The sequence below is a fragment of the Mytilus galloprovincialis genome, chromosome 8 (genome assembly GCF_965363235.1).
Source record: "Mytilus galloprovincialis chromosome 8, xbMytGall1.hap1.1, whole genome shotgun sequence".
Classification (NCBI taxonomy): Eukaryota; Metazoa; Mollusca; class Bivalvia; order Mytilida; family Mytilidae; genus Mytilus; species Mytilus galloprovincialis.
This window is the reverse complement of record NC_134845.1, coordinates 89385999-89413245: the sequence shown is the minus strand read 5'-3', so window position 1 is coordinate 89413245 and position 27247 is coordinate 89385999. Positions and strand designations below refer to the sequence as shown.

The window sequence follows — 27247 nt, the reverse complement described above, 5'->3', positions numbered from 1 at the left end:
AAAAGGCAGTCTGAAAATCTTTTTCCAGTTCAGATTCTGTTCACCTAAAATTTAAACCCACTTAAGCTGTCCAGTAGGAATAACAATACTTCTTGTCAGTACAGAATACATCTCTTTTGATCCTTTACAATGTTTTGAAAATATTTGTAGACATGATGGTATAAAAGGACAAACTAATTTGTAAGATCCTTTAGGGAAAGATTTTGATGCCTCTCTCACTGCCGAAATAACACTGTTAAATTTAAGAAAATCTGTGTTAATGTTATATTTTTGCTTAAATTGGTCAAATGAAGACAGAAAAGACAGAAACTTAACAACACAAATATAATTTTGTAATTGTAAGAAACTTTTTCAAATAATTTATTGTAGAGCAAGGTACTTGTGTCGCAGAAAGCTAGACTTAGGGTTAGTGATCCAGCGGCAGTGGCGGAAGCCTTAACTTACTTCTTAAAAGCTTAATGTTTCAAAAAGTAGAAGACCTTGATCCTTTATACTTTATTTATAGATGCCTTATGTTATGAAGTTTTCGTCTGTCATAAGAACATTGTCCTTGACATCATTTTCATGGTTTAGTGACTACTGGGAAAAAAGTTCAGATTTTTAGTATTCTTGGTATGTGGGTACCATGATCATTTTGAAAGGTCCTCATACCTGTCAGATAGTTTTCACTTGACCTCGACCTCATTTCATAGATCGTTGAACAAATCATTTCATGAATCATTGAACATGTTGAGCACAGTTATGTTTCTGTGATACTTGTAATAAAGATAAAGCTTTATATTTAGGACTATCAACAAAATGGTTAGTAAAGAAGGACATTTCAGTGTGTGCACTCACTCTTGTTTGCATCTGTTATAGAATTGAAGATTTTTTATGCCACACCTATAATGATAAAGGGGCATTATGTTTTCTGGTCTGTGAGTCCTTTCGTTTGCTTGTCTGTCTGTTCATTCGTCCGTTCATTCGTCCCGCTTCAGGTTAAAAGTTTTTGGTCAAGGTTGTTTTTGATGAAGTTGAAGTCCAATCAACTTGAAACTAAGTACACATTTTCCCTATGATATGATCTTTCTAATTTTAATGCCAAATTAGAGTTTCTACCCCAATTTCACGGTCCACTGCGCATAGAAAATGATAGTGCAAGTGGGGCATCCGTGTATTTGGGACTCATTCTTGTTTTTTAAAGTGATATTATTTTATTTAGATAAACTCAGTGTAGATGAAGCTCAGAAGAAATTTGAAGCTGTTAGCAGCAAGCATCAGCTGGCCATACAGAATGTTTTGGAAGAATCTCAGTTCTCTGACGACGAAGAAGAAGGAGATATTGGTGACAATGTATTATCAACTGTCTTCAAGTCATATTCAGATACTATAGGCAAGTATTGACAGATCCTTCCCCCCTTTTTTTTTAATTATGTAATTGTTTCATGGAACCCACTTTCCAAAATGGTTGGATCTGCGTTTGGTGTAAGGGAAAGATTTGATCATCTGTCATATCAGTTTATGGACTCATGAAATAAATATAACAAACTGTGGATTGGCTACTAATTGTTGTGGACTTGGTGAACACAGATAAATCAGGAATTGAAATGTTTAACAACATAATTTTCTTTAGACTTCAATGCATGCAGATGTTGGTAAACACATGAAATTAAGTACATTGTATCAACAAATACATGATTTTTCCTGCATCCATCAAAATGAATTCCTACTATATGGACAAATTCTCAGTCATGACAGTAGGAAGCAATAAAAATGTCTGCCTAAATCCCCCAAAAGCCACTACAAAAACCAGAACAATGAGAAAAGTCATACACATTTCATCAGGTTGTAGATTGGCCACCATCAAAATTATATAACCATTTAAGTATAATACAGACAGATAAACAAAAACACCACTTTCTGGTCCCAATTTGAACAAGACATATTTTTTATTTAATATTGATAATTATTTATTAGATACATAAAAAATTTAGTAAAAGTACTTTGAGCTTTTTCATAAAAAATGAGCTTTCTTTTTTATGGTATAGTTGTATTCTCGACTTCTAAATATGAATAGAAGTCGATACATACTATTGAATTTTAAAAGTAGGTTATAATCATGATGATAAATTACTTTATTTATCAGACCATGGTGAGGATGAAGAGAAGGCCAGAGAAGATATGATGTACTCCTTTAGATCAGGGACATCTGCTTGTCTTGTGTGTATAGAGAATATCAAGAGAGAAGAAGCAGTAAGTTTTTGTCAGGTTTTCTATATATATATAGAAAAGGTTTTTCCATTTAAAGCGACATTTTGAATTCTGTAGGCAGTTAAATTTATAACAACAGAAATTTCTTAAAGGGGCACTAGCTCTCAAATTCATGGTCACCGATTTGACTCAAATTCTCATAGTTGATTTACAACAATGTAAAACATTTATCCAAACTGTCAAAAGTCTAAAATAAACAGTTTACAGAGCATAGGGTAGATAATATATATAGGTTCGTTTCGTGTTTATTGTAGTCCAGGTGCCATCTAATTAACTACCGATTTGATCTCAGATGACCATATAAGCGATGTAAACATAAATAAAGATATGAATAGATTAAACCAACAAGTGCAATTGGATTTTTATAGGTCTGTTTGATTTGATTTTATAGATTAAAAATAGATGTTTCTCATTGTTTTTAATCGTATAAGAATGATTTTATGTGCATCGAATTAGTAATCAAATGATTTACCGTAGTTTCACTTTCATTGTTGACATTCTTTTTCTTTAAATAACCAGTACACGTACAATGCATGCGTTGTCAATCTCTAGCTAGGGTTTAAATTGAAGTTCACATGAATACTGATTTAAAGAGGTTGACTCATTCACTTGTAACTAATTATCAATGTTTCTTAGCTTAATTTGACAAAATTTAACCTTTTTGGCTGCAAAAAACGAATTGTTATTTCACTATTTCACTTTCATTATTGATTGAACAAAAAAAATTCAAACTTTAGATTTTTTATATATTTCGTAGCTAGTGCCCCTTTAAGTAGTTACATGTAATATATGTTTAAAGTTTCTTGTAAATTAAGACAAACTTCTGTATATAAGCAGGGAAACTAATTCTTATAAAGTTATTAATTTTAAAATCATATTCAGTAATTTGAAAATGATCAAAAATAATAAAGAATATGGGGTATCCATCTACGACACAAAATCTGAACAAACACAGAAAAAAACACAAAGAAACAGCTCTATAATTGCAGAGTCACAGTGCAGCCTTCAATAAGGAGCAAAAACTCTCACTTTAATGGTCTGTTTGTATCCTGCATTTCTCATGTTAAAGACACTTTGTTTTTGTTCATTATAAATAAACTCATCATAGATACCCAGGACTAAATTTTGTATATACGCCAGACGCGAGTTTTGTCTACAAAAGACTCATCAGTAATGCTCGAATCCAAAAAAGTTAAAAAGGCCAAATAAAGTATGAAGTATAATTATTTCATCATAATCTCTCTGCTTTTTAACTATAGATATGGAGTTGTAAAGTGTGCTATGCCATGTTTCATATACCCTGTATACAGAAATGGGTCAAAGAAGGAGTTTACCAGCAAGTGTACAAATCAGATGAGAATATTGATGCCAAATCTGTACCTTGGCACTGGTAATTTATTTTATTTAGAATCCACCACAGTACACACCCTTAAAAAAGTTAACAAACTTACATTACATGTTTACCATTGAGCTACTGATTATAGTTTTTTGGACTATTCCATTAAAATGTATTTGGGGGTAGGAAGGGAAGTTTAATTATTGAATGTGAGTCTGTGGTCTTTTCTATCAGTATGAAACTTTTACCATTATGCAAAATTATCTAGAAAATGGTTCTTGGTTGTTACTTGTAGGGATATTGAGGTAATTTAAAAAGTGTGCTGGTATGATACTGTCTACTTACCAGCATTATAATCATTACTATAGATGGAATGAAAAGGAAATCACAAATCTGTATTATTTTCTATGCAGTATAAAAAGACCACAATCAGTAGAAATAATCCTTTTGCAGAATACTCTGCATTCATTATTTTTTCGTGCATACCATTTTTGTGGATCAAGAAAAACTTGTGGATATTTTAATTTGTGGTCTTGCTAAAATTTGCATAAAATTGAGAATTTCAATAGAAAAGCTATAAATTTGATAAACCTTTAAATTTGTTGTTTCCCTTTGACCACAAAAATTAGTATTCAATGAATATTTTTTAATCCAGAGTATGTTAAACCGTGCTGTTCAATTGATAAGACCTCTGCAAATGCCATTGTATTTTATGCCCCACCTACGATAGAAGAGGGGCATTATGTTTTCTGGTCTGTGCGTCCGTTCCTTTCGTTCATTCGTTCGTTCGTTTGTTTGTCTGTTCGTCCATTTGTCCCACTTCAGGTTAAAGTTTTTAGTGCAGGTAGTTTTGGATGAAGTGGAAGTCCAATCAACTTGAAACTTAGTATATATGTTCCCTATTGTTTTTTTTGGAAAATGACGCAGTCATTGTTCCATTACTGCCGACCTGAACTTCATTACATTTCTCTGCCTACCGCGCTTGGTTTCGTATTTACTATTTTCCATACAAACTGGAATCTGCTTGTGTTATCATTATGCATGATCATTGTGTAGTTATCAGCCAGGAACCAGTTTACACTCGGTTTCATATTTACTATACAAACTAACTGGTTTCTGCTTGTATTCCACTACACTCGAACAAAGTGTTGTAGTTTGACGGGAACCAGTTTAGAATTTGTAAACTACAAAACGTAATCGGTTATTGTTCATTCCGTTTTGGTGTTTCATACCGACTTATATGGTTTGAATAAGCTTAAGACCCGTCAAACATTAATGTGATAGGTATATTAAAGACTGTTTTACAAAAGGATGGAACTGTTTTACTTTCAAAGTCGTACTATAGTGATATCTGTCATGTACGGATTTCCACTCTCACCGGTTAATTTCTTCTTTTACACGTGCTTTTGAAACTTCCTGTTTAAACATCGCAAGTTTCAAAATTGTTATTTGAGTGAATTAAACTTATTTTTACAATCATGAAGCGTTCCAGAATCATTTTCAAGCAGTTTCTTCTTCTCTTTGATGATGGAAAATAGGTTTTCTCAAGAAAATACCGCAAACGATCGCAGAGGAATTGAAACGTACAAGTCAAGTCGGCACCTGGTTGAATTGGCATCTAGTCAAATCGGCACCTATTTGACGTCAATTCGGCATCCAATAATATTTGTTATAATATTTTCTATTCAATTAATTAATAACTGTTACCAAGTACATAGTGAATATGTTGCTGTGTATTTAGGTAAACAAGGAAACCAAAGTGAATATGTTGTTGTGTATAAAGGTAAACAACGAAGCCCTTACCCAACTGTTGTTCTAACAATTAGACAATTATTAAAATAAAATGGAAAACTATGAGTCCCTTTCAATAAATAAAACTTTCATGCCAAATAATGAGCAAATTTAAGGTGTTTTTTTTCAGTAAAGTTTAAACAGCATTAAACCAAAAATCCCGTAAAATGCTCAACTGGTTAAAATAATGCATAAAAATATCCAATATCTCATGTATTAGTCCAAATAATTATGACGTCTGGCAAGGATATTTTATTTTTTTTCTGGGACGCCTTCCTACGACGTTCGTAGGAAGGCGTCCCAGAAAATAATTAACATAGCCTTGCGGTCATAGGAAGGTGTCCCAGAATGAAATTAAAAAAGCCTTGCCAGACGTAATAATTATTTGGACTACTCATATATATTACATTAAAAATACACCAAAAAAGTCATTTAGTTGAGAAAAATAAATATATATACAAAATGTACATGAACACCCAAAAATGTGAAAGTTAGTATTTAACTCTTTTTGCTTAAATACTGAAAAAATTCTGGCAACCCCTTTCTTATTTTTACTCTTTTTGCTTAAAATACTGTTAAAAATATATATTTAACATGGGTGACGAATTGACTATATCAGGTGTCGATTTAACCAGGTGCTGATTTGTCCAGGTGCCAATTTAACCAGGTGCTGGTTTGACTAGAATTCTTTGACAAATGTTTGAAATTACCTGAGTTTCATTAGACCTTTGATAACAGTAACAAAAAGATTATTTACTTAATATTTTGTGGGAGAAGGGGGTTCAGACTGTGGTATCAGGTCTGTTCGCGCCCAATACACTTTCGCACCCTACACGTTCGCACCCAAGGTCCGTTCACACTCTACTCATTCGCGCCCAATTTTAATTCAAATTCAAGTTGAATAATTGGAAAATCATGATTGTTGTTTTAAATTGCTTTGGTGTAAATACTGAATGTATTTATAGCTTGGTATGAGTAAAACATTGAAGATTTTAAAGGAAAAACACAAAAAAGATAATTGTTTTTAACAGCTTGGTCCCTTTGATCTGAAACAACGAAGCAATAAAATATAGGAACCAAAATATAGCAATCCACTATTATAACCAAAACATGATAAAATTTATTCAACACACAGAAAAAAACATAGTCAGAATCTCACTTCATTTTGAAACAATTCAATGAAACAAAGTTATAGCAATACATTAACCAAAACATGATTAAGAGTTATTCAACACAAAATAAAACGTTGACAAAATACCACTTTATTTAGAAAGGATTATTATTATTTTTAACAATACCCTATCCAAAACATGATTAAGATTTATTCAACACTTTATTTTGAGACAATGACAACAATTATACTTATAAGAAAACACTTGCTTACAGAGTTATTAAACACAAAACCAATTAAGATTGGGTGCGAACATGTAGGGTGTGAAAGTGAAAGGGGGCGAACATGAGTGGGCGCAAACGTGAATGGGGTGCGAACGGACCCGGATTCAGACTATGTACCAGTGAGAAATATACAAGCCTTTCTACGGTATTTACTTGTACAAATTCAGGTAGTCTTGACCTATTCATTTATCTTTAAAAAAACAGCCAGTTGTCACCTTCACTTCACACACACACATATACAAGTATCAATTATATGCTTACGAGACATGTTGCATTGTTAAACTAATTAAGGTATGTGAAAATCAAGACTTGCATAAAAACTATCCCAATATTAGAGACAGTGGCGTCATTTTTCTTCAGAGCTTTCAGCTCTTTGATTATAGTTATGTGTTTTGTTGTTTTTTCATTTACAAGCAAGGAATGAAAAATCAATAAAATTAGTAGCTGTATTGGCTATAATGAAAAAGAATAGATTTTTTTCTCATATTTTGGGAAATTGAACAGCTGTGATGTATAGAACAGCTTTTTGATGTAGTTTTTTACCATGTGCATGCTGTTTTAATTTTTTTAATTTAAATTTTGGCAAAAGCCACATTGAATTTGAGAAAAATCAAGTCTTATTCCCCTTTTGGATTTTTATAATGAATTTATATTGTAAAAGCTCAGGGTCGATTATTTTAAAAACTTTTCTTCAAAATATTAGACATCTGGTTTGAAAACACAGTTATTGTCCTTTTCGTTTTTCACAAAAATTGATCCTATCATTGATAATGTGTTACTTGCAAATTTTTCTCATTCCCCTTCCAAATTTTGTTCTTCATGTTTTATGCCTTAAACAGCAAGAAGGGGATGAAATTACACTAAAACAATTTCGGTCATAAATTTTGAAATTAAAATGGTTATTTGGTACAGCTGAAAAAGGTTAAAAATAAGCATTACAGAAGCTGTCGAAAGACCCCTTTAGCATAAATTGTCCATATTTTCTAAAATTTTTATTTCCTCTATAAAAAGCAAGTAGGGATACAATGTGCACCTTCAAGGCAGTATCTAATCACAGTAATTTAGGTTATGTAGAGTTTTCTGCCCTTATATGGTTGATTTTTAAATTTCATTTTTTTTTTATATAAATCTGTCTCATATCCTTGATAAAATACAATAAAAGAATAGATTATACTTTATAAACATGTTTTTTTTAATTTTTTATACAACATATAATCAATTATTTGAGAAATTTTGATGATTTTATTTCAGATAATAACCTTTATTTTTAAATGTACAATTTTTTAAACATATATATTGTACTGATAAGTAGATTATTGTGCAGACGCTTAGACATATCAGTACGGAGGGTCTTGAAGGAGGTACATTTGAAATTAATGCAATGTACTTCATGTGACTCCTGCTGGTAATGTTATTAGAAGTTTGTGTTTTTATAGTTTTTATACGACCGCAAAAATTTTTAATTTTTCATCGTATATCGTATATTGCTATCACGCTGGCGTCGTCGTCGTCATCCGAATACTTTTAGTTTTCGCACTCTAACTTTAGTAAAAGTGAATAGAAATCTATGAAATTTTAACACAAGGTTTATAACCACAAAAGGAAGGTTGGGATTGATTTTGGGAGTTTTGGTCCCAAAATTTTAGGAATTAGGGGCCAAAAAAGGTCCAAATAAGCATTTTCTTGGTTTTCGCACTATAACTTTAGTTTAAGTAAATAGAAATCTATGAAATTTTGACACAAGGTTTATGACCACAAAAGGAAGGTTGGGATTGATTTTGGGAGTTTTAGTTCAAACAGTTTAGGAATTAGGGGCCAAAAAAGGGCCCAAATAAGCATTATTCTTGGTTTTCGCACAATAACTTTAGTATAAGTAAATAGAAATCAATGAAATTTAAACACAAGGTTTATGACCACAAAAGGAAGGTTGGGATTGATTTTGGGAGTTGAGGTCTGAACAGTTTAGGAATTAGGGGCCAAAAAGGGGCCCAAGTAAGCATTATTCTTGGTTTTCGCACCATAACTTTAGTATAAGTAAATAGAAATCTTTGAAATTTAAACACAAGGTTTATGACAATAAAAGGAAGATTGGGTTTGATTTTGGGAGTTTGGGTCCCAACAGGTTTTTAGGAATAAGGGGCCCAAAGGGTCCAAAATTGAACTTTGTTTGATTTCATCAAAAATTGAATAATTGGGGTTCTTTGATATGTCGGATCTAACTGTGTATGTAGATTCTTAATTTTTGGTCCCGTTTTCCAATTGGTTTACATTAAGGTCCAAAGGGTCCAAAATTAAACTTAGTTTGATTTTAACAAAAATTGAATCCTTGGGGTTCTTTGATATGCTGAATCTAAAAATGTACTTAGATGTTTGATTATTGGCCCAGTTTTCAAGTTGGTCCAAATCAGGGTCCAAAATTTAACTTTGTTTGATTTCATCAAAAATTGAACAATTGGGGTTCTTTGATATGCCAAATCTAACTGTGTATGTAGATTCTTAATTTTTAGTCCCGTTTTCAAATTGGTCTACATTAAATACCAAAGGGTCCAAAATTAAACTAAGTTTGATTTTAATAAAAATTGAATTCTTTGGCTTTTTTGATATGCTGAATTTAATCATGTTCTTAGATTTTTGATTATGGGCCCAGTTTTCAAGTTGGTTCAAATCAGGATCCAAAATTATTATATTAAGTATTGTGCAATAGCAAGAAATTTTCAATTGCACAGTATTCAGCAATAGCAAAAAATCTTCAATTGCACAGTATTGTGCAATAGCAAAAAATGTTCAATTGCACAGTATTGTGCAATATCAAGAAATCTTCAATTGCACAGTATTGTGCAATAGCAAATATTTTCAATTGCACAGTATTGCGCAATAGCAAGAAATATCTAATTGCACAATATTGTGCAATAGCAAGAAATTTTCAATTGATTGGAGTTATCTTTCTTTGTCCAGAATAGTAGTTGAATCAACTTAAATCATTGTTTTATACAATGCACAATGTATACTCACTTTTACTACCAACTGATAAATTAAAACACTCTTTACCATTCAGTGATAACAAGCACTTTTTGTTACATTTTAATATTTTATGATGTATTTAAATGAGTAGTTATTGTTGCAAACTCCATTAGAAATTTGAATTGAGATCAGTTTTGAAAAAAGGGAAAGGGGGATGTGAAAAAAAAAATGGTGGGGGGGGTTAATTTTTCTCATTTCAGATTTCATAAATAAAAAGAAAATTTCTTCAAACATTTTTTTGAGAGGATTAATATTCAACAGCATAGTGATTGCTCAAAGACAAAAAAAATATTTTAAGTTCATTAGACCACATTCATTCTGTGTCCAAAACCTATGCTGTGTCAACTATTTAATCACAATCCAAATTTAGAGCTGAATCCAGCTTGAATGTTGTGTCCATACTTGCCCCAACCGTTCAGGGTTCAACCTATGCGGTCGTATAAAGCTGCGCCCTGCGGAGCATCTGGTTATTATGGTGATGTGCATCATATGGGTGGAATGTTCTACAATGAAGCTAGGAGAATATGATGGTTAAATATTAATATATATCTGTTAGTTGTTTGGCTAAAGATAACCTTTTTTTACAATTAGTGATTTTATGATTTTGACAAAACCAGTCACCTGTGTACATATACTAAAAATACCTGTGTAACCTTATTGTTTTACTGCAACAAGGCAAAGTCCATAGTAAATTCAACTAACCAAAACTCAGTCTATTGGTTTAATCTTTAGTGTGCCACCCAAACTACAAATTGAAACTTCTACCAAGTAAGTCTAATTCTGATATTCTGCGAACAACATATGCAAAGGGGAAAGGGAAGCAGCTTGGGAGGGATTTAACCTGGAAGCCTCTGACCTTCACACATATGCTTAGACGATGGGCTATATTATATTGTAAGCCTTACAGCCTTTCTCTGGTTAAATGTGATTCTTTTTAAAAGCCACAACACAAATATTTTATGCACTTAGAGCCAAATAAAAGTATTATCTAAAACATATCTTGAAAGAGGAGAAGATAAATCATGCAACTGTCCCCTGTCTAGATTTAGTAAAACAATTCTCTGTGAACAATCTTTATTACTGAAAATAATAACAATTTAGTATTAAAAAAAACAAAATCATTGCTTTCCATATCAAGGATTCAGAAATATTTTCACACAATTATTATAATTTTGAGATAACTTATAAGTTGGTGCCCTCTTTTTAAAAAAAATATAATTGTTTAAATCACATAGATGTTTTGACTGTATCGTTGCTTCATGAATTTTCTTAAAATTTTTGTTGAGCCTTCGACTTTTGTCTGTGAAACTCTTACAATTTTTTTCTAAAATTGTTTAAGAATAGTTATAAAGAAGGCGATAAATTAAGAATGAAACAATAGAAATGAATCAAAATGGTATATTTGTCAGACATCTCTATTTATGTTTCTGTCGTTATTGAAGACGAAATTAAAACCAGATGTTTTGCGACAATACTTAAAAACAAGTAATTCTGGACTCATTTCCTGGAGTCATTTTGTTAATCATTAATTGACTGGAAATCACCATCATTTAAAAAAAAAAATAATCTGAAAGTGTTTGAATATTACAGATAATAGATGCTCTTGTTTTATTTAGCATGCAATCATTTTTTCTATCTGGTGCTTAAGAGAATTTCACACATGTATGCATATTTTACATACTAAATAAAGCATGTGTAATATTTGTGAAAAATTAACTTTTTATGCACCCACCATAGCAAAGGGGCATTGAGTTTTACTCAGGTAGGTTATTGTCTTTCTCCCAAACTAAATGAGTAAAGGTACAAGTCTAAACTTACACTCATTGATTAAATATTATAAATGAAATAAAAAAATGATTAAATATTATAGTTGAAATAAAAAAATGTTTTTATTCCTAGCATGCCATTATTAAAATTTAGTGAAGTAAACTGATCTAAAAAAAATATAAATAAAAAAAACCTTACGAATATCATTTATACTTTATATGAAAAAATGATCTGAAAATAAATTGTAACACAGAGTATATGGAAATTACTTTAATAAGGGTATACTCCAAAAATTAAAAAAAACACAGGTCACACATTTTCATTCTGTGAATTTTTTTTATTTTGAAGAGTTGAAACATTGAAACATATAAGCTAGGCTTCATTTCCTTAATAAAAAATAGCAGTTTTCAATCATATTATTCTAATTTAAACCTTACAAAAGTAGTGAGTAAATTTGCCTTTATTTTAAAGGATGCAATAAAGCAAAATATTTCTCAGTAAACAAATACTTTTGAAATGTTATGCAGAGTTATTTCCCCTTACAATGAGGATTTTGAAATTTCGTGATTGCCTTTATATCTCTATCTAAAATCTTTAATGAAATTCAAATTCAAATTAAACATATTTTTAGATATATTTTTCTTTAAAAGGATTTAAAAATAGAAGAAATCAAGGTTTCTTGAAAGTTTGCTATATCTTTTCCAGTTATGGACCTTGATAATAAGATCTGTAAGTTTAAGGTCTTACATCATTAAGTTAGTGCAGACCTACTAGTCATTCTCACTGTGCTTAAACGGCCGTGACTCTAAATTTGTATGATAGTTGATACGAAATCTACTTTTTGCAACGTTTTCCATGATCTATGTAAATATTGATAGGATTTCAGAATAAAGAAATCACCTACCATCACTACAAATTTGTTAATTTTGACTTCACTTTAGCGCACAGCCAACTTTTAAAAAATGCATAAGATGTCCGTAACTTTTAAGTAAAAAATAATCAGACTGTCCGTAACTTTATTTTCGGATGTAGGTAACTTTTTTTCAAAATTGTAAGATTAGCAATTTCAACACTTAAAGGACAATAACACTAGCAAACCCCTTAATTATTACATAGATTTATACAATAACGATATGCTTCAAACTTAACGAGAGAAAAAAGCAAACCAGAGTGCCACAGATTTTCCATTAAATTTTTTAAAATTATTCCTGGGATAAAACAGGATCTGACGGTACAGCGAAATTTATCTAACATTCTTCTAGCTTTATAGATTGTTCACTGATTCTGGTATCCCAAACCATTGAAGTTTGAAGTCACTATAATAAATACTTCCATAGTTTGACTCAGTGACAACAATTTTAAAATACACATCAAATTTGAATATGAATATTAAGCGCCTGATCTAGTGCACATTGGCTAGATTGTCTGTGTTTTGTAATTTTAAAGTGTGAGTGAATGAACACAATATAATATAAATGTTAATATTTATTTTCCATTAGAGCTTTATAAAAGGGAGGCAAAACATGCAAAAGGGACAATCATTTTAACTCATAAAATCGTGGAACTGACAGATCATTAAAAGGGAAATTATTTAAAATCTAATCAAACAATTTTTCTAATCTTTTTCTTACCCATATATTCATGATATTTATAATGTTATTTAATTACCAGATTTTTGTTGCTGTCTATCAAAACATAGGCTGCTCAGTCAGTCTCATTAGTAAATATTTAATTATTTCACAATTCATTCTGTACAGAGTGGAGTACTATTTAACAGCAAGAAATTTTCTGGTCACTGATCATGACAATATCATTCTAGATGAACCATTTTGAAATAAAATGTTCAGGTCCTGGTGAGTTTATAAACACCATCATGACCATTACCTGGAATGACCTTGTTACTGATAATAGTTTTCTAATATTTTTATTTAATGGACAATTTTTAATTATTTGAGCAATAATTTTGAAGTTGATTGTCAGAGTTTGTACACTTTAACAGTATATAGACAAAAATAAGTTTAAATTTGGAGGCATTGATTATTATTATTATTGCCTTTACTTCTGTACAGTCAGGGGAGTTACTTGTACAAGTGATTTTTAAAATCACTTTCTCAAGTGATATTTTCAACATAATAAGAGTTAATTCCCTTTCATTACTTTTTAAAAATCACTTCTACCAGTGATTACAAATATTTTTTAAAATCACTCATTCAAGTGATTATTATTGTTTGGAAAATCTTTAATAAGAAACCAGGATTATCCCTCTCTTTCAGAGGACAACATCACAACAGGGGTCTTCTTGACATTAAAATAACTATAAAAAAGGTAAAAATAAATAAAAAAACTAACTTGTAAGCCCTGAGTAAAATTTATTTTCTGAGCAAAAAATAGCATTAGCAGTAGTACATGAATTACATGTTTTTCATAAAGCAGAGGTTTCAAACCACCAAAACTTAAAATATAAAAAAACAATTATTGCTGAGTTTGGCGGTAATATAAGCATTGTCTATATGTTGATAACATTTGGTTGAGGCAAATTTAAGTCAGAGAACAGAAACCAATTTTTGGACGAACAGACAGCCTGGACAAGCACTACAAATGGGCATAAAAAGGAACAGTAAGAACAATAATTATTAATAAACTTCAAATGCTTTGACCAAAAACAAACACAAACATTTTAACATACATTTGTCATGTTTGTAGAAAACTAAAGACCTGAGCAGTGATAAATAAGATTTTGCAGGTCATAATAATAATTTCTAGTGAAGTAAATTTATCATATGGAATATAATCATTCATAGTATTGATCACTCTTATAAATGAAAATAAAACACTTCAAAGGGTGTCTTTCATCACATACATTTTGAAATAATGTATATCACTGGTACACATGATTTTAAATCACAGCACAGAGTTTTTTCATTCAATTAGAACGTAAATCACTTGTGGAAATGATTTAAAATCACTTTTGCAAATGATTTAAAATCACTTGTGCAAATGATTTAAAATCACTTAAGCAAATGATTTAAAATCACTGCACAGAGTGAATTAAAATTGGTGTTCATTTCTGATACCAGCAGTATTTTCAATTACTTTCTAGATCATGTAGATGGTGAAAACAGATATAAATTTTTTTTAATTCAAATTTTAAAAAAATAACTTTATATTTATCAATCATTTCAAATGTTTGTAAATCGTATAATTTCAGAGGGCTGAGACAAAATATGTGGATTACAATAATTGAATCTTGGTAAAAAAGAGGTTCTTGACTGCTGAATCTTGTTATTTTTTGCTTAAATCTTTCTTCAATGATTATTTTTGCTTTTCTATATATATCTATAATGAGTGGCTTAAAAATACCATTTAAATGTTCTTTAATGAATTGGTAGCCATGTTTGTTGATGGATCAAAACTTCAGTCACCTAAAAAGGGGGGATGAATCGAGTGACTTTAATTTACTGTTCCTTCAGAGTGATTTCAATAGAACACTGGTTAAGAAGTGATTTCTGATTGGAAACCCCTCCCTTGTTAGACATCCAATATCAGAATATTAATCTTTTTATTTAATGACCAGGACTAATCATCTAGATCATTTCAATCTTTTTGTCAGAATATAACTATTTCAACAAATTCAAATTCAGATAACTTTTTTGTTGTAATCTGGTTCAGCAAGGGGTCCTGCTGTCCAGCACAAGATCATTTACGAAGGAAATCAAATCAAATCTATATTTTTTATGCCCCACTTACAATAGTAGAGGGGCATTATGTTTTCTGGTCTGTGCATTAATCCGTCTGTCTGTACCATGAATAAATGCATTGCATTTTTGTCAGGAACTACTTGCCAAGGATTTCAAAATTTGGTGTTAGGATTTATAGAAGTCAGCTACTTGTATACATTGTACCCAGTGATGTGTTTTCCAAATTCATCATTATGAATTCAGGGAAAGAAGAAGTCATTATCATCACTGTAAAAGTGTTTGGATTTGTTGGTATATATCACCATTATCACTGACAAGGTCAATTGGCTATAAATACCTTGTGTGCTATAAATGGTAAGGAACATGTGTACTAAGTTTTAAGTTGATTAGACTTCAGCTTCATCAAAAACTACCTTGACCAAAAACTTTAACCTGAAGTGGGATGAACGGATGCAAAGACGAATGGAGGAACAGACGGACTGACGGATGGACAGACAGAGGTAAAACAGTTTACCCCCCTCCAAGTTTTTAAAGCAAGATTCAACGCTATAGCTAGGGTTTAGAATAATAAAAATCACTTGTAATCATAATGGTTTAATCATTGCACAGTATGAGACCTTCATTATGGTCAAATCCTATGTTTTTGTACTGCTATGCATGCTTTTTCAATAAAAGTTTGACATCACAATGCATTTTTTATAGTTAGGAAAACCCATGCATGAGACCAGTATAAATAATAATGAAAATCACTTGTATAAATTATTTCAAATCATTGCATAAAAAAAATATAAATCACTTGTACAAATGATTTTAAATCATTGCACAGTGATTTTCAGTAATAGTTATGGTCAGATCATATATTAACAGTTTTCTTACTTATGAATTCGTACAATGCATGCTTTTGCTATGGAAATTGTGATGTCAAAATACATTCATTAAAAATAGTAAGAAAACCCATAAGACCAGGATAAATAATAGTGTTAATCACTTGTACAAATGATTTTAAATCACTGTACAGAGTGATTTCTGTGATGGTACAAATGATCTTGCTGCACAATGATTTTTAATAATTTGATATAACATGCATAAATCAGGATGTTAGATCAATTAAAACAAAAATGCAGACTCCCATTGATGTACAAGATCGTCAACAACAAAGAAGTGTACCTCCTATTAGACCAACTAGAGTATCTAGCAGGGGTGGATCTAGCCATTTTAAATTGGGGATCCAACTATGTCCCCATTCAAATGCATTGATTGGCCAAAAAGGGGGGGGTCCCATCCCCAGAGGTTGCCACAGCACAGTCATCAGTGGAGGATCCAGAACTTTCATAAAAGGGGGGGGGGGGGGCTCCAGTCATGCGTCAGTGATCCCCTATATAATCAACCAAATTTTTCCCACAAATCATTTGCAAATCAGGCCCTCCCCTGGATCCACCTATGGTCATTTGAGACATTCAAAACACAAATGAACAATCTCACAAAATATAAATAAACATTTGTTTTTATCCTGTATTAACCAAACAGAACCAAGTTGCCAGTATATATAGAAAGTTGAATGTGGACAGTATACACAGAAAAACATGTAAATTATTTGTTTACCATCTTTGATAAAAGAACATTATCTTGGCATGTAAGTTGTTATGGAGTTTGTTCAGAAAGATCTGCTTTATTAAGTCTGAATTTATCAAATAGATATTTAATATTTTTGTTTGCAGTGTGAAGAAATTATGAAATTATAATAAATCAAGAAGGCACACAATGATTTCATATTTTTATTATTGTGCCAAAAATTTCTGACATTCTGATTTACATGATTTTGTTTCAAACTTTTTAAGTCGTCCGGAGTTATTCCCCTTTAAGTTAATTTCATTCCCAAAAATCACTTGCTGAAATGATCTTTTGTATCTGAATAAAAATATCACTCATTGAAGTGATTTAAAATCTTCAGAAGGTCCAATTTTCAAACCACGCAAGTACTTATATTTCTATCGAGAGTACATATTTTTTTCAACGTCAAAATGTAGTTTAAATGTTGAAGTTTATTGGAAAAATATTCACAGTACCAGCAAAAATCTTATAAAATCCCCAGACTATAAATATTTCAAGGCTATTTTTAGTCATTTTCAAGTAATTTTTGCAAATTCCTTTATTTTGTCAATGTTAACGGTGTTTCCCACCATATCTTTGGAAAACCATGTAGTTTAGGAACAATCTCACAAAATTACAACGAGCTACAAATTGGGGGAAGTTCAAATTTTCAAGTTTTTATACCTATAGCTATGTTTCTAAGCAAAAATAAAAAATCACTCAAATAAGTGATTTTAAAAATCACTTGTACAAGTAACTCCCCTGACTGCTGTATAAGTATATGTAATATCTATACTACTAAAATAATGAGGTCCAATTTGTTAGCCTGCATTACATAAAAGAAAAAGAATCTAACTTTATATATAACTAAAATAGCCTTTGTTTTCCACATAATCAATATTGTCAATAATTAACAAGTTTCGATACAGATACCAATAGTATCAATTTCATATGATTGTATTTTCTGTATACCCCTATACAATAAAAGTACTTAAAATTTAGGCTAAAAATAAAAGGTAGAAACTTTAATGAGGTCAGGAAATTGATAAGTAAAATGTGCAACAGTCAATTTCAAGACCTTTTTCTTACTTGCATCCAAATTTAAAGTGAGGAATTATTTGAATCTGGAATAATTCTGAATTGTGGAAAATTGAATTGAAATGTATGATGAAACTTAACACAACTAAATAGGGTTTATTTCACTTTCACTGATATTTCAGTATGAACTGACCTGCTGAGCCTGATCGTTGAAAATTGTTTCATGAACATATCATTTATTTAGAAGTGTGAAATTGTTATTTTTATGGGGAAAAAGTGATTCATGCCAGGAAGAAAAAAAAAAGTTATGAAACCCTGAAGTCAAAACTATATTATTCTACTTTCTTTTTGCTGTTTTTACTAGTCTGTACCACTTCGAATATAAAACATGATAACCTAAGTCCTAAGTTCCACTTTCCTGATTTGATTTTTTATTATCTAAAAAAAATGCAACATGTTTTTTAAACGGCACTAGATGATTTAGCATAAACTATTAATCAAACAGAAAAAAATAAGTCCAGAAAAAAGTTCAGAAAAAAATTCAATCCATGTTTTGACTTAAACATTGTCATATATATATGCAGAGTTATTTCCCCTTATAATTTTGCCAATTTTTTTTTTTTATTGTTCTTATATCTCTATCTCAAACGATTAATGGAAGTATACATTGAAATTAATTATGTTTTTAAAAGATATGGGGAAAAATTAATATAGAAGTTATCAATTTTTCATGAAATTTTGCTATATTTATATCTGTTAAGGACCTATATTTCTTGATGGACAGTTTGAAGTAATATTTATATAAGACTTAAAGTTATACAATGTTGCAGACTCATTAGCCATAGTGTTACAGGTTCCTATTCCTGTGCTATAATCAACAAATGAAGAAAAGCCGAGGAGAACGACTTCTCACTCATGTATGAATGTTAAATCATCCTTGTGTGTACATGGTGTACAAGTTTCATCAAAAATGCACTATGGTTTAATTTGTCTGTGTTTTGCAATTTTATAATGTGATTAAATAGACACTATATATAACAGTTAATTTTTTTTCATTCAATTTCCTCAACCAAGCATACAATATTTAATTCTAAAAAAACTAAAACACTGAGGCTAGTACATAAAAGGAAGAGACCATGTTATTATGAGATCAGCTACTGGTTGTACCTGTAGCTTAATTGATTAAATTTATAAAACAAAATAGTATAAACAAAAAGTCTGCCAAATATGACATCTGCACTGGCTGCTGCCATTGAAATAGATAAACAAATACATATACATGAATGTACATGTGGATAAGGTAATATAGGCACATGTATTAGATGGTCCGAGACCACAATTAATAAATAGGATAGAAAAAGTTGACCAATCTTAATAAAACTTGGTATGACTAAAGCTTAATAAATTATAACACTGCTTACAAAGTTTCATAACAATAAGACATATATTATAGACAGTATGTTAAATTCTATACTCAACTTTGCTTGTTAAATTTTGACATTAAAATTGAAAAATTTCAATTATCAACATTTGGGGCTTTAAAAATTTAAATATTGCCAAAAAATATCTTTTAATTGCCTTAATATATCAATTATTATGTACTTAATGCAATAGAGTACTCATTTGATTTATTAGACTTAGCATAATTATTCAAAAGTCAAATTTATATGAGGCTGGGCCTAAAAATTGAGGTTTTTCAATGAGGGGAGGCCTTACATGAAGATGTAATATTTTCCAGCAATTTTAAATTTGTGAAGCTTTTTGGTTGAAAATAATCCTTACATATGTATTGAATTTACTTTAAATAGAAAGAAAAGTTACAAGTAACATATCATATTAGTTTAAAAGGGTATCATGCCAAGTAAGACTGGAAATAATTTAGGGTCAATTTAGGTCGTGCCACATATTAACATAAAAAAATGCATATTGAGGCTATAAGAAATAAAACATTGTTTCTTTTTTATCATTTCTATACTCATGTGACATGATACAACAAATCTGAGCACAAAAAGACTCTTGCATTTAACTTTTCTTGCAGACAGTATGGTCTGATACAAAGATTTTTGCCTTTTAAGTGAAAAACTTGCATGCAATTTTCGTCTCAACAGGCCTATATTTGAACCACATGATATTCTACAGAAGGAAAGAAAGATATTATGTGGCATGAAACAGATACAAAAGACATTGTAAAGTGCTTTTTATACAAATTTAGTCAGTATATAATGGACTTCAACTTTTATGTACCAAGCTCCCCACTTTTGACTTCATCCAAACAGGGCGTTAGCCAAGGGTCATTTATACAACACATTTTTCACATATTGTCTGAGATAACCTTCTTTTCTGTAGATTCAGAGTTCATAAATAAGTAATAGAACTGGATAAAGGCATAGAAATACAAATATTGACACATGAAAACCTGTCAGATAGAAAGTCAGAATGCCATTTATGCATCAACATTGAAAAAGCTATAAAATGCCTATTTTGACCATAAAATACCAAAATTGGTCATTTTTGCATAAATTCTATAAAATAAAAGTTTAAATCCTTTAGTTTTATGCTATATGACAAGTTGACACCATCAAATCATTTAGGGAAGCTGCCAAAGTACAGATTCTATATTTCCTGATTTCACCTCTTTGGTCCGAGACCACAATTAATTCGTAGTGCATTTCTTTTAAAACATAAATGAAAATTAAAAAAAATCCCACCTGCGCTTTCTCAATGAAATTTTTACAGTGTGTTGTACTACTTTTGGGACAAGTTATATCAAAATTATAGAAAACTTCATCGGCTCTAATTATTATATTAATAATAATTGATAGAAAAACTGCAATGTTTAATTACAATTGTTCAGATGAAGAAGTAGCTGTTGAAATTTTGTGAAATATTTGAGCAGTCAATTTTCCAGATTTCAAAATTATTTCAGATTCAAATAATTCCTTGTTTAATAAATTTTGATGCAAAACTGCTGATACTAATCTTATTAATTTTGTTCAAGTACATATCATTTAGGTAGTAGTGTGAAATTGTGATATAATGGGATAACAAGTGCCTCATGCCACAAAGATGAACAAAATATGAAGTCAAAATTTTGTTTCTACTTTCTGTTTGCTATTTGTTTACAAGTCTGCACAACTTCCAGTAAACATTATAATCTTCCTGGTTTGATTTTTATTATCCCCAAATAGATGCAACATGTTTTTTAAATCTAAATGTTCAATTCAACTTAAACATTTTATCAAACAGAAGAAAAAAAATATCAGAAAAATTGGACTATTTTACTTTCACTCCATCTTGTCATATCTATGCAGAGTTATTTCCCCTTATACTTATGCCAAATTTCTTATATTCTTATATCTCTATCTCAAATTGTTTTAAAAAAGTATACATTGGAATTGAAATTGAATCTGCTTTTAAAGATATGTGTAAAAAAATAATTCAGAAATAAACAAGTATTTATGAAACTTTGCTATATTCATATCGGTTAACGACCTCTATATCTTGAGGGACAATTTTAGTTAACCATATATAACACATATTTGAAGTAGAAACTGCAGACTCTCTAGCCATAGTGTTATAAACGCGACCATGTGACCAATATGTACATAATTACTGTACAGAATTGCTCTCACATGGTTCTTAATATTTGATTTTATAAATATTGTAAATATCTTAACTGTTAAAAAATGCTCATAATATCTACCTCAACATATGCACTATGGTTAAAATTGTCTGTGTTTTTGCAAATTTGAAATGTGATGGAATCATCACTATGATAAAAGTTTGTATCTTAATTTTCCGTTATTGCTATATGAGTATTGGTTGCCAAATCAGTGTCTATGTACACTGTTGAGAACTATTGAACAACTATCGAACAATCAAAGCAACAATTAACCTGTCACTGACAGTGACAATTTCTTTGAAATACAAATTCAATGATAAACATGATAAACTCCTTATTCAAGTGAAAAAAAATATTTAGAATATGTTGCAAAGAATTGTGAACAACAGTATCAATTTGTTCACACCATTACCTGTTATATGTTGTGTTTATTAAATATCTGGGGAATAATATGGAGTTGATGGTCAGAGCTTTTGTATACTATATATATATATAACCAAAAAAACTTTTGTAAACTATGTCGAAAAATTTGTATATATTGCTCCAAAATTATCAACCTAGTTATTCATATTGAATTTGCTCATTTATGTTTTATCGCTATTTTGTGCATTTTTCTTTTGATCTTTTTTTGTGATAATTTTCATATCATGCTTCTCGCTTGAGATGGAAAAATTATCGCTAGAAACTAAGGAGGCCACGTGGCGTTGCTAACGAAATTGACATGAAATTGACAACGTTGTCATAGGTAAAATAGCGATAAACAGATTATCATTGGTCATCTCAACTCGATTGCTTTTCTCACTTTCGCTGTCCCAGCTCAAGCGAGAAAATCAATCATGTGAGATGATCAACGATAATCTATAAGTATATGCACCTCCTCCTTCCTAACTCCGACTTAAGAAACTTCCATACAGCGGGTTATTTTTGCGGATGTAAAATTTCGCAATAAGCCTTGAATAAGGAATTTATTTTGGCGATGTTGTTCTATCGGCGAAAAATTTCACCCTGCGAAAATAACCCGCTCGCTATACATAACTATTATGTTTAACAGGGAAACAGTAATATGATTTTTTTTTTTTTTGAAAAAAAATTCCACATTATTAATCCTTAACACTTAAATATTTATTTTGTGTGTTCATGTTTTATATTTTTATCACTGTCTGTGTGTATATTTCGTTTAACATGTGATGTAAAGCGCTTTGAGTAATATTGTTTTAGATTTAGCGCTATAGAAAAATTGTAATAATAATAATAATAATAATGTATATAATTTGTCATTGCTTGGAATTCACCTTTGAAAATCTTTATGTTAGGAGGAATTTTTCTTTTAGCGATAAAAAGAGCATTCAATTAAAAATTACCATATATTTGAATTTATTGTTTTATTTTCAGTCCAAAGTGCAGGACAGAGTTCTCACAGATAGAGTGCCCAACCAGATACACATGTTTTTGTGAGAAGGTTATAGAACCAAAGTTTGACCCATGGTTAGTGCCACATTCTTGTGGCCAGACTTGTGGCAAAAAGTTAAAACCAGAGTGTGGACACTCATGCTTACTTCTTTGTCATCCAGGTGATGAAAATGTTTAGAGATTATAAAAATATTTATGTTTAGAGATCATTAAGATGTTTAGAGATTATAAAAATATTTATGTTTAGAGATCATTAAAATGTTTAGGTATTATGAAAATATTTATGTTTAGAGATCATTAAAACGTTAGGGATTATAAAAATATTTATGTTTAGAGATCATTAAAATGTTTAGGGATTATAAAAATATTTATGTTTAGAGATCATTAAAATGTTTAGGGATTATAAAAATATTTATATTTAGAGATCATTAAAATGTTTAGGGATTTTAAAATAAATCATACATTGTATGTTGATATTCAAGATTGCGACTTTTAAGTTTTGTTTTTGTAAAACTTCAATTATGAACATGAGGTGTCTATCTACATAATAAAACAAACAAAAACTCATCTAATAAAGGAGTATGTCCGGTAAGGGCGCATTTTGGCCTCAAATTTCAGGTTCATCTAACGAAAGATTTTGGACACTTTTTAAACACTTAAGTGTCTATTTCAATTGATTCAATTAGTTTATGTAAAAGATTTGAACTGATTTAGTCATTAAAAATGCTCCAATTCAAGCTTAAAAATGAAAAATCTATCAAATATGCCTAAAAACATCACTTTTCAGATGTTTTTTGTCAAAAATGAAAGTGGCTGCATCCGTGTTCATCCTCAATCTATATATATGTTATGTATTATCACCAAATACAACTTACATTTCAATATTATGAATGAACACAAATGTGGCCACTTTCATTTAAGACTGAAACCGTTTAAAATATAAATAAAATGCTAAAATTGTGAAGATTTCAGTAATTTAGCATGACTTAATGATGCTAGTACCCGATATATGTGCATTGTATTGTCAAAAACATCCCATATTTATGTAGCAGAAGCATTCTACTTTCCAGTAAATAGCTAAAAGATTTCATTTTCATAATTTTGTAAAACTGCTATATTTTGGGGCCAAAAAGGGGTCTTACTGAACCTACTCCTTTTGGTACACAAAATGTATTTGTTCAGCAGTTTACTGTCAAAATATTCATTCACCAACTCAATGAATGCTACTTCATTATAACATTAAACATACTTACTGTCTGAAAATAAAGGTAAAAATGAATTAAATATACAATTATATCATGTTTAGGTCCGTGTCCACCCTGTCCAAAGACAGTTCGTGTCACATGTTATTGTCAGAAACAGTCTCCTCAGATCAAACGATGTAGTGCCAGGACTTGGTCGTGTGGTCAGCCATGTGGACACCAGCTAACCTGTGGTCAACATAGATGTCAGGATCCTTGTCATTCAGGTAAGATTGATAGCAAAGAAGTTTTTGTATGGTCAGGCTAGGTCTGCACTCACTGACCGTGAAAGGGCTAAACAGCGATTCAATTTTGTTAAATATACCTTATCACTATTTATTGGCCATTACTGGACATCAGTCATGACATCCTGTAAAATTTTGATGTCATTAATACAGATATTTGAAGCCACAAAAAAAAAGTGATTGCTTTTGAGGGCAATTGCTCAAGTGTCGCAGATTCTCAGATCAACCAGGGCAGATTTCCAAGTAGCGATAAGTTTAATCCCACATAGTAGAATGTCACCTACAGTATTTTTAGAATAAAGATCATGTGACTTTTGGAACCTCCTCTAACAGGTATGAGCTGTCTTCATGTTTATTTGCAATTGCATTTTATATTTTGTATGCTTATGCATAAACACAGAAATTATACAACCATAGAATGCTGTGGTTTCATTAGTATTTGTTGAATATTAATTATCATTGACATTTTGGGGTTAGTTTCAGTGAATTACAATGTACATATTTAGAACTGCAATGCAGTACAAATTTTCTACAGGCTTTTACACAGACTTTGTCAAAAACCATCAAAATCAAATTTACAAAAAATACAACTTTTTCTCAAGCGAGGAAAATTGTACACATGAAAATAAATGAATCTGGAATTCTAGAATGTGTGATATCATGAAAAAAAAACTAGATATGAGGATATCTCTCCAATATGAGTCTACAAATTAATTAGGTGCGTATTTCATGGTTTGGAAGTAATTTCTTGCATGGTACAGTAAAACAATTAAAAAGAAGCATATGAAAGATAGAAATATAAATAAGAATAGACTTAGGATCAATTTGAATGAGACATCTACCTAACAAAGTTTACATCAATAGGTTAGTGGCAGTGATGGACAGGTTAGTATGAATTAGATTTTTGTGGGTGTGATTTACTTTGGAACTTGAATAACAGCCACCAAATAAATCAAAACATGTCCCACTTGTATTTTTGTCCATCTGATGAGTTAAGCCTTTTTCAACTGATTTTTATAGTTCGTTCTTATGTTGTACTGTTATACCACTGTCCCAGGTTAGGGGGAGGGTTGGGATCCCGCTAACATGTTTAACCCCGCCACATTATTTATGTATGTGCTGTCCCAAGTCAGGAGCCTGTAATTCAGTGGTTGTCGTTTGTGTATGTGTTACATATTTGTTTTTCGTTCATTTTTTTACATAAATAAGGAAATTAGTTTTCTCGTTTGAATTGTTTTACATTGTCTTATCCGGGCCTTTTATAACTCACTATGCGGTATGGGCTTTGCTCATTGTTGAAGGTCGTACAGTGACCTATAGTTGTTAATGTCTGTGTCATTTTGGTCTTTTGTGGATAGTTATCTCATTGGCAATCATACCACATCTTCTTTTTTATACTTAAATATATTCCAATACTGTACCTTTGCATTCAATGGCCATGATTATAATTAGTATGTGATACTGCAATTAACTGATATTTGTATCATTTTTTCAGGGGACTGTCAACCCTGTACAAAGACAAGTAAACAGAAATGTATGTGTTCAAAATCAGTGGCTGTGAGAGAATGTGCCACTCCTCAGTGGCAATGTGATGAGGTAATAATATATATTTGTGATTTGTATTGCGATCGGCACAAGGCAATGAGATTATGGCAATTTCATTAGTTACAGGGCAAGCATACTAAAGCTAGATTTTTTAAGAGAGCTGAGCAGTATATAGATCTATGGAATTATAATGAAGTGTCTGAATTATGAAATTCATTATAACTACATCTAGTGCAAGCATTGACGCTAATTCTTAAAAAAATGATACCAGTGGGTCAATATCTTTTAAATTTAGATTTTTTTTTAAACTTGCAATAAAAGGTTTAGGTTTGACAAAAATATTTTGTCAATTGTTTTATGACCAAAATTCAGGAAATTATTTATACATTTAGCACACATAATTTTCATTCTATAAGTTACTTTTATATATTTGTGCAAACAATAACTTAATATTTTGCAGCCATGTGGAAAGAGACTTGCATGTGGTAACCATGTTTGTGAAAAAGTTTGTCATGGTGGAAATTGTGGACCTTGTCCAAGATCTGGACTCAGAAAATGCCCTTGTGGGAAAACAGGTAAGTCTAGACCAAAGGTGTGCTGTAAAATATTGACCTTGTCTAACATTTACATGAGAAACCACTGTGAAATTGTGCAGAAAAAAGTTGACCTTGTCCAATAGTTGGGCTCACTAAATTCCCATGTTGAAGAACTAAAATAAAGGAGAGAAATATTATTACTTATCTGCAACACTACTAGCAAATTATATACATACTTAAAATATATATTTATAAAAAAAAAAACATATGAAAGTATATTAACTAACATTCTGCAAATATTTCTTTCATTTAAATGCACAACATGAGAAATATTTGGATTGATTGTAAAAAAGGATTAAACAATCATGATAACAGTTTTTATTTAAGATTTTCTGTAGAAATATTGAATTTTCTTTTTTGAGATTACATTTTTTGTCCCAAGTTTGAGAATGTTTTCTTACTCTCTTTGTTTGGGTTATAAATTGTTGGAAAATATCTACACTGTAGATATATCTAAACAATCCTATTTCTTTGACAGTATTTTTAGTTTTGGTCTAACTATATTTACAGAGGATTCATTGCCATGCACTGAGGACATTCCAACATGTGGTGATACCTGTGGTAAAATGTTGGATTGTGGGATACATACCTGTCCAGAAAGATGTCATACTGGATCTTGTGGCAAGGTAAGGATTGTGGGATACATACCTGTCCAGAAAGATGTCATACTGGATCTTGTGGCTAGGTAAGGATTGTGGGATA

General features: G+C 30.7%; 1 protein-coding gene across 1 annotated transcript in view; it reads left to right on the top strand.

Annotated features, from left to right (window-relative positions):
• LOC143042792 (NF-X1-type zinc finger protein NFXL1-like) overlaps positions 1-27247 on the top strand; it is a 51769-nt gene that overhangs the window by 9636 nt on the left and 14886 nt on the right. Inside the window, exons 3-10 of the mRNA XM_076215252.1 lie at positions 1202-1372; positions 2126-2232; positions 3510-3640; positions 22901-23079; positions 24225-24386; positions 25900-26000; positions 26410-26524; positions 27056-27171. Of these exons, the coding sequence (XP_076071367.1) occupies positions 1202-1372; positions 2126-2232; positions 3510-3640; positions 22901-23079; positions 24225-24386; positions 25900-26000; positions 26410-26524; positions 27056-27171 (1082 nt within the window). The remainder of the gene's footprint in view (positions 1-1201; positions 1373-2125; positions 2233-3509; positions 3641-22900; positions 23080-24224; positions 24387-25899; positions 26001-26409; positions 26525-27055; positions 27172-27247) is intronic.